The sequence below is a fragment of the Poecilia latipinna genome, unplaced genomic scaffold (assembly GCF_001443285.1).
Source record: "Poecilia latipinna isolate Pla-1442-1.1 unplaced genomic scaffold, P_latipinna-1.0 Scaffold726, whole genome shotgun sequence".
Lineage (NCBI taxonomy): Eukaryota > Metazoa > Chordata > Actinopteri > Cyprinodontiformes > Poeciliidae > Poecilia > Poecilia latipinna.
This window is the reverse complement of record NW_015113342.1, coordinates 115138-124601: the sequence shown is the minus strand read 5'-3', so window position 1 is coordinate 124601 and position 9464 is coordinate 115138. Positions and strand designations below refer to the sequence as shown.

At 39.6% G+C, this 9464-nt stretch overlaps 1 protein-coding gene across 7 annotated transcripts in view; it reads right to left on the bottom strand.

The window, feature by feature from the left end:
- Positions 1-6702: 6702 nt before the first annotated feature.
- Positions 6703-9464, bottom strand: part of LOC106955327 (disabled homolog 2-interacting protein) — a 105472-nt gene continuing 102710 nt past the window's right edge. For 5 of the 7 annotated variants that reach the window (XM_015045433.1, XM_015045438.1, XM_015045437.1 and 2 more), the window contains one exon: positions 7787-7954. In XM_015045433.1, the coding sequence (XP_014900919.1) occupies positions 7787-7954 (168 nt within the window). Of the gene's footprint in view, positions 7955-9464 lie in introns of all 7 variants that reach the window. The other 2 variants (XM_015045432.1, XM_015045434.1) reach the window with 1 other exon arrangement.

Here is a 9464-nt window from a genome sequence, read left to right as displayed (position 1 = left end):
TGAGTCCCCTAGGTTTTTGTTTGGTTCTCTGGTATTTTTTTAGCCATTTTATTAAAAAAAAAAAAAAAAAAAAAAGTGGAAAAAATGAGATTAATAAAAGATGAACACTATATAATTATACATTTTTTTACTTTAAGATTTTAATTTGTCAGTGACAAGTTTTTGCCACAAATTCTTCCAAATGCTTCAAATGGCTCATGGGATTAATGTAGGATTTTTTCCCCCTACCTATCTATCGATTTTTATTTTTTTTTTTTTTACTTGGTCATATGTAATACTCTAATTTTCTGGCGAACTGAACTTGGGTTCTCGTTAGCTCTGAGCCAGGATGATCGAACTACTCAAGTTTAACAGATTGAATTGAAATACTCAAAGTATCTTCCAATCATACTCTTGAGTTATTGATATGCACCTGTTATTAATGAATTTGCACAGCAGCTATGTACACGTATGTTTGCACAGAGGTTGACGAAAAGCCGCCTGGGCTTCTGCGCGCGCACACATTGCGTACTAGTGTGTGTTTATGCTCGGTACTGTATTTATTTTGTGTTCAGCTCGGTAGTAACAAAAAAACAACCTCCTGACAGCAAGTGGCTCAGCTGTTAGTCCTCCATGAGCCCATTAGTGACGAGTTAAGTGAATAAGCATTTCACTTATCCTCTTTCGGTTCAGCAAGCTATTCCTGTCGGCAGCCTCAGACCTCCCTGTCAGTGACTTTTTAGGTTGATTACTTTTTAGTGACGTAACTGCCACAGTGCGTCAATATTTCAAAATAAAACATGAATGCATGGCTTAAAAAAATATATATAGTTTCCTGAAGGAGACGTGGAGAACTTTTGCACACCAAAAGTCCCACAGGAAAGCAAGATGGATGCCACGTTTAAATGTCATTGTTATATCAAAACATTGCAACATGTTTTTTCCTCACCTTTTGCACCATTATCAAGAATGGATTTGTCACATGCAAACGAAGAATTAACTGTCTGCAGTGTGGGCAGCTGTGAAAACACAAAGTGGATTAACCTAAAAGTTTTTTTTTTCTTTCTTTTTGCTATGAATACTAATCTAGAGCTTGCATACTTACAGCATTGTGGTGGTTATGATCATTTGAAAGAGAGGAATAAGGTCGTCTACAGTGTCAACTGTGAACGAGATGTACTTATAACACTGGAAAACATGAATAAAATATTCTGATGGAGCTAAAGATGTGGTCTATGTCTTGTTTTGTTTCAGAAATGTCCAAGGTTGGCAATCGCCACGCTTCCAAATGTATTCATACGCCTCTAACTGTCCCACATTTTGTTTTATTGCATCCAACAAATTGCACTGTTGCTGAAATGTGCTACACAAATAAACTTGATTTAAATGGAGCCAGCAAGAGGAAAAAAAAAAAAAAATGACATCTGGGAATACTTTGAGATGATCACTCACAAGATTCTTGAATAAAAACAATTAACCCCTTCACCTCCAAAATTCTCACCTTCTTGAAATTTCCACTGTTTCTTTGTTCTGCAACGACATCAGTCTTGCACAGCAGAAACAGTCTTAAAGCTGTTGGAAAAGTGAAATTCTGGCCTGATGAGTAAAATATAAGGGATCAGAGAGCCCAGAGGCAAATCAAAACTCAAAGAACACTGTCTGCCCCAACGAGCACTGCACTCTGAATACACTAAAACAAATGTCTATTGTCAAATCAGTCGGTGACAAAAGAAAACAGCCACTGGCAGTCAACATATACCAAGACTGGCTATAAATAATTTTAATAACTATACAAGATTAGTTAAATAGGATTTAACTGACTCTCCTGTTATTACTAAACATGAGTTTGACAAAAACTTTGTGACAGTATTGGATTTACTAATTTTTTTAAGTACCGTATTTTCCAGACTATAGAGCAGACATGTACATTTAACTGGAAACGTACATATATAAGCCTCACAGGACTAAAAGCCACTGATATCTCAGCCGCTCTCGGTTTTTCACAAATCTGCTGGATTTATTAAAGGACACAAACCTTCATCTCCAGCGCTTGTTCTAAAAATGAAAGGGACCGATCTGTACTGCCAGATGGTCCCTTCAACTTAAAAGCTGCATCATATGAACTTATTCGTGTCGTTTCCTTGATGAGTTTGAAGACATTTTCCCGCCTGCTGCTGGCTAGCAAGTGCTTGTTCTAAAAATGAAAATCAGCACTTTCTTCTTTGATTTCCAATTTTGACTTCCAATGATTCACTTCCTGCTAAAGCGCCCCCTGGCGGTAGAAGAAAAATCCACAGAAAAGCAGCACTGAGCTACAAGCCGCATGGTTCGAAACGTGAGGGGAAAAAGCAGCGCTTGTAGTCCGAAAAATATGGTACACTGCCGAACGCGTCCGTACATATATCACCTGGTGGACGGGTGCGGGATAGCGTCTGCAGTGGCTGGCGGGCGCCAGGAGGCCCAAGCGGCTCTGAGCTGCGAGGGCTCCTCGAGTCTGTTTGCAGCTTTTAACCTTATATTGCTTTTTATACCGGCACCTCTGTCGTTGGCACCGCGGTGCTGTTTACGACTCCGTCCTGATGGATGAATCGGAAGCGGCTCTTTTTTTTTTTAATGTGTTTTAAAGACCGTCGATATGTTTCACAGCACAACCATCTGCCCGCGTTTCCTCGACCTTCTGTTGTGGAGGCTGGCAGTCCCAGCTGACTGCCGGAGGTCCGTCTGTATTCATCACAGCGCGTTTGTTGTCGTCGTTCACTGGTCCAACAAATGTGTGGCAGTCATCAGGCAGAGTTATGTTCTACCTCTCATCCCTTAGAAAACTTGCCCAGCTCAAACCATCGTTTTAGTTTCTTCTTCTTCTAACATATTTTAGGATCCAGTCTGAAAAAGAAGTAGCTGCACCTCAATGTTTCATACTTTTAATTATTGAAACATTTAATAGTAGAGCTTATTACGTCTGGCAGCCTAAATGTGTCTTGGATGCAGGGAACCTGTTTAGTTTTGGCTAAAGAAGCAGGTTCGCCTCACAGGGAGTAATTACCAACATGAGAGCTTCACTTCAAAAATACATACGGTTAAAGATATAACAGCAATAAAACATTACACGGCTTTTCTGCCACGACACATGATCATAATCCATCTCTCTTTCTGAGGATTTCGTGTCGATTTTAAAGGTTTCGAAAAGCCCCCCCCCCCCCCAATCCCCCTCTTTTTTTCACTTTCACATGTCTTGACTTTCCCTACCAACTGTGGGGAATAACAATCAGGCAGTATGTAGGTCATGCTAGAAAAGTAGGCACTGCTCAAACCCACTCATTCATGTCTCCATCATACCCTTCGCTCTGGCTTTGGGTCCCCACTCTGAGCATATGTTCTCTCTGGATGCCTATAGTCAATCTGGGTCTCCTTGAGTCTTTAATGGACACGTGATCCATCGCACAGGCCGTCAAATCCGACTCCATTCAGCCTCCGCGGTTTAAAACGTCACGGAGAACCGCACAGCAGAGACGCACACGGAGGAGAGTTTAAAATAGCTAAATAAAACTTTAATAGGTCTAGTTGCAAATGTACATAAATTGCACAGCCACGTTTTGTCAACACGAGTTCTTCTGTACATTATTGTTTTGTCACCGTCATCAAAGGAAGCAGAATCCAGCAAATACTTTATACTTTCAACATAATTACAAAAGCATTTTTTTCTACAATAGAATAGAAAACATACATCTTTTACTTATAGCTTTATATTTCATTTAATCCTTTGTTTGATTGGTTCGAACTATGTTAAGAATGAGCTTTTGTTTTATCCGATTCATGAAATGGAAAACTAAAAGTTGACCACTGGTGTCTTGTTTGATGTTAGTGAAAGTACTGATTGAAAAATATAACTATTAGTGGATGCATTTTAATCTTTGAGATCTTAAAGCAAGACTATGACTGTAGTTATGATAATCTGCTTCTGGACATAATAAATTTGGCTTATTTAGCATTTAGATTGTAAATAAGACAGTAAAGCTGCCAATGCAACGTCTTATAATTTTGACACAAGACACTCAACTGGCTACATGCCAATAATAAAAAGTTAACCAAGCACAAATAATAAAATGTTTCTGGAACAAAGCAAAAGTCAAATATGGCAGAATTTCTGAAAAGCAGCTTTACTGAAAAAAAAATTTTTAAAAACATATGAAGCACAAAGGTAACTTCTTAGGAACATATCACTGAGCTAATATGTATCTAAGTAAGAGTTAGCATTGGGCTACATTGTTGAACAAAACTCTTGAGCTTATTTGGAATATAATTTAGTACATTTGCCAACTTTCACAAATAGTTAAAAACTGAGCAGTGAATTAGCATTGTGCTGAAATGCTAACAGTACGTCAAATCTCAAGTTTATTTGGAAAATGACTGGCAAACCTGAAAACTGTGACAAATCAGAACACCTACTATTTCAACATTTAGTTAAGCAGCAGCTAAAGTAGCGTCAAATTGCTAACATTAACAGTCAACCATCTTTGCAAATTCGCCCAGTTTCGCAAATGGCAAAATATCTGGTGGTTTAGCAATTAGTCAAACAGTGGCTATAAACTGTATGATAAATACATTCCAGAGTTATCATTTCAATAAGTTACAATGATTACAAGTTTTAATTTGCAAAAAGAAAAAAAAAATCCGTGTTTAGTGCTTTCTCTGTCAAAGAGTTGGAAATGACCTATTCAGTTTTGCTAGAATTAGCAAACTATAAAATGCTTTACTGCTTAACTAGATGCTAAAAAAACACCTTATTTTCAAAAATGAGACAATTAAGAAACACATCGAGTACACATTCATATGACCTGAACGTGCACTACTTGTAAAAAAACAAAAAAATATTAAGTTAGACTTTTAGCTGCACAAACGAGTAATGAAATTGCTAGGACACAGAAGTTAGTTGTAAACTTAGACTGCATGTAAACAAAGGTTTGTTGAGCCAATTTGGTCGGTACATGTAGCTATCATTTAAAAATAAAGAATTTGACAAACGGATCATAGTCTTGCTTTAATCTGTGCAGACATAATAAAAACAGCTTTAGAGAGCTGTGCAGTATGCAGATGTGAAATGTCTGGAATTTAAATAAGGATAACTCCCTTTAGTTGCTTAGGAACCTTGAAATGCCTGAAACGGGGTTCTGCGTTCAAAAAAAAAAAAAAAAAGAAAAAAAAAAGTGAAATACAAACCAACCACTAAATGTAAAAGTGCATTGAGTGAGACTGATGAGATTTACAGGATTGTGCTTGCGCAGCTCATCGGACTCGAGTTGGCTTGAAACCAGCAAGGCATACATCTCAAGAGTCAAACCCCTACGTGATCAGTTCTTTTTTTTTTTTTTTCTTTTCTGTTTTTGGCTAGAGATAGTACACGGTAAAATACAAACACAAAAGCTTTTCAACAGAGAGAACACTGACAGATTAATTGATTTGTATAGCTCTACCCGATGAGGACAGATGACTGACTGGGCTATCTTCTATATTTACAATACCAATAATGATACAGCAGAGTCTGAGCACGAAAAAAAAAAAAAAAACAACATAAAAAAAAAAAAGAAAGAAAAAACATTTACAAACAAAGCTCTGTTAACATCCGGTAAAAATAGTGTGGGCATTTTATTTACACAATCCCATGATCTCCCATCTCACGATGCAGTCAATAATTATATTGTATTGTATTATATATATATTTATATATATGTATAAGAGCAGCCATCCTCACTGACCAACCGGCGACCAAATGAAACTGATGGGTGTAGATGCTACGACTGGCTGTTGGTGTATTGAGACTTTTGCATGTGAAATGATTCCAGAAAAGCAGATTATGAGCCGAAAGTGAGTTACAGCACGAGACTTTACAACGCCGTCTATACATTCAGAGGCAAAAAAACAACAACAAAAAACAAGAAAACAAGCAAAGAAAAAGAGATTAGGTCAGGCAGGAGCAAGAAAAAAGGGCAGGCGAGAGAGAGGATAGATGGAGTCACAGTTTGGATGCAGCATACTTCATTTCGGCGGACAAATAAAGCAGTTAGAGAGAAAATGAGCTGAATGGAGGTCAATGACAAACGACGGCTCTGCCAGTCCAGTGTATAGTGTGAGTGAGCGCGTCGAGACGCGTCGCTCTGTAGCTCCTGCGCAACTAGAGAGAATCGACCAACATCATAACAATCAAGATAATTAATGATGGGTTGTTGACAGAGCAGTGATGAGCACCAGAAAAACAACAACAACAACAACAAAAACTACTGTGTATTGACTGTGCTCGTTCTAGACATGAGCCAGCTTTTGGGATCAAATACCAAAGAAATAAAAAGTAAAAACTATTCTACCTTTACTTTTGACAAGGCAAGAAAAAATTTTAAATGGTAGCATTTTAAAATTTCCCAATGGGTGTATATAAAAAATACTGTACGATAATAATCAGTACGGTATATTTTAGCAGTAGTATAGTAGGAATCTTTGAAGATTTTAGGTTTTAAACACAATCAGATTGCATCCTGCACTTTTGCTTTAGTACCATTAGGCTGTGAAATCTACATATTATAACTCGGTATTATCGCTCTAACACCCCACAAACAACAGAAACGATAATACAGGGGTTCCTAACACCTGCATGAATCACATAAAGAACAAATAAAGGCTGTTTGAGGTGCTGATCGCTGTTCAGGGTGGTCTTCCTCTCCAGGGCTCCTAAAGCAAGCTACACACTACAGTCTCTCGCCATCAGAGAAGGAAAAATAACACTAAATCTCTTAAATAAAGGGCTGCTTTTATATTTGACATTATCAAATATAGGTATATGTGTGTGTATACTCTAGAAGAAAAAAAAATGCATACATCTATGTTAAATTTCATTACTATAGCATCACATAGAATTCATTTACTTTAGTATTTATAATACATCTCATCTCGTTTTACGTCGTTTTCTCTACAAATCCACAGTATAAGTTGTGCCTTTATGGGGTTTGCGTTTTGATTTTTTTTTGCAGAATCGGGAGGCGGTGCGGGGTTAAAGTCAAGGTGTGTTCCCGAGTTAAGGCGTTTCGTGTGCCAATAGCTTTTCACAAAGTGCACTGCTTTGGGGGGAAAGGGGAGGTTGCAGGGGTGAGAGGGTAAACGGGACGCTCAGGAACACACCTCTGAGTTAAAAGGGACGTGGAGAAGATTGTTTTGGATTTAAAAATATCTATTTATAGCTCATATTTGGTTCTTTTAAAAACATAAACTTTGAGATAAAGCGTTGGAAAGTAAACCTCTGGAGACAAACTTAAGTGAAAATCCTCGACGTTAAATGGGCCCACTTCGCTGTCGGGAGGGGGAAAGGTAGGAGCGGACGGTCGACGCTTGCGGTCTCTTATAGTGGTTTGTCCCAGGCGTGGACGGGCGCTCGGGTATTCGCAGCGACTCAACTCATCCGCGGCTCGGAGTTTCTATGTACAGGCTCTGCCCTGCCTCCGCTCTCTCTCCACCATCCTCCCCCGGTGAAGGCCATCTGGTGATCCGCTCCGAGCTGCACTCCTTCTGGGTGGCCCCTCGTGTAAAACGTCCTCGTGCCAAACGTTTGTCTCCAAACTGAGGAATAAAGTGGAAATGTCTTCCGGAAGTACGCCGACTGCCTTTCTAAAACGCACCCACACCTCCATGCACACACACACACACACACACACAAGTCTCACAGCCCATCTATAAACAGGCACTCGTCGACCCAGGTGGGGTGAGGAGGGGGGAGGAACACGCTGTACAACGCCCGGGAGCCTCAGACGCGCGCCGAGCCGCCTCAGCAGTTGCTGCTGTTCCGAAACTCTCCGTTCTCGGTGATCTGCAGCTTGGTGGGGTTGGTGGGGGAGATGCCGTTGCGGGTCTGCATGCTGTAACGCTCCTTCAGCTGGCTGAGCGCGCTCATGAGACGAGCATTGGCGGCATCCAGCGACGCTATGCGCTTCTCCTGCACAAAAGCAGAACGAGAAGGGAAACTTTTTCAGAAAACTCAAACCCCGTTTCAGACAGGCTACTGCGATCTGCTCTTCAGCTCAGATCTGAGTTTGCTAAGCTTTTCCAATGGATTTGTTCCCAACAGATTCCCGAGAGGATTTGATCTGTTTGTGATGATTAACTGGTGATTAAAAAGCTCCAAACACTACATGCTACTTTTTACATTAACAGGAAGTATATTTTAAATTGAAAAGTGACAAATCTGTTGTCTTTTAATGTATACTTCTATGACTAATGAGCCTTAGGAGAACAGCTTCCATGCAATATTAAAGTTTCCAAAGTGCTCTGGAACTGCAGACTGCGACTTCCAGTTGTTAGAAACAGAAAACTTGTTGTCTTCTTGACAATAAAACCCTTTAAGATGGGAGTTTCTCATGCGGTTGTCATCTTTTGATACTGCATTACAGTTTGTAGTGAGCACTCTTACTTTACTTGAAGATCTGCGAAAGTAAAAATGTAACCCACCAAAAACGGCCTCTTTATTTAAAACAGTTTTCACAAAAGTGAAGAAACAATTCAATCTCTGGAAGACCTGGCGGAGCTAGCTCTGACAGAAAGTCAACATTCAGACCATAGGGGTTGTTTGTGAGCATAATGTTTACCATATTAGCAAAATCAGTTGAGTTACTTTTGGTTTGCTTTTCCTCAATACAAAACGATATCCACTTTTTCCTAACTTCCCCTGAATGGTTCGACACACAATAAGTACATGATTTTTTTTTCCTGTACAGTTTTCTGACCACCTTCTCAACATTATTTTTTTAGCTTAAAGCCAACTTTTAGGACCAACAACTTTGTGAGAAAGCAGACTGTGGAGAGCCTTATAGAACCAGGCAAGAGCCAAATGATCAAGACTGAAACATATTTTGCACAGAAAACCGAGACTTTTAACTCCTTCTATCCGCTGCTGCGACGTTGTACACATCCGTTGCAGAGTTCACAAATACAGAGTAACCAGGTGACACAGCAGTTCACAGGACATGGAGTGGTTGCCAGGACTTTATTTTTTGACATTTTATCCTCATAAGAGCTTTTAAATCCCTGCTTAAAGTGCCGGTTTATCAGGTCTTCAATATGCTGTTCTCATTGCTTTCTTCCCTCAGACAGATTTCTACGTGAGGCTGGCATTTTGCAAATTTCAGCCATGCTCTCGACGACCTTGTGCTCATTTTTACTTTATATTCCTGTCTATTTACACATTTCTTAATTCCTGACAAAAAAAAAACATAGACAAGATGACAGCCTAAGCAAAGCTAACTATAAAAAAGTTGTTGAGAATATGATGCAGGGGTGTCGTAACCATAAATTTAAGCATTTCACTGCAAGTCTCAGCTGAGGACAGAGTGGCGCTCTTTATATTTTATTTTCCCCTGCCTGCTGACGGACAGACCGCCTTGCTGAGTTGCGGCTGTTCGCAGGCACACGCGCACACACACGTGCACACACACACACACACACACACA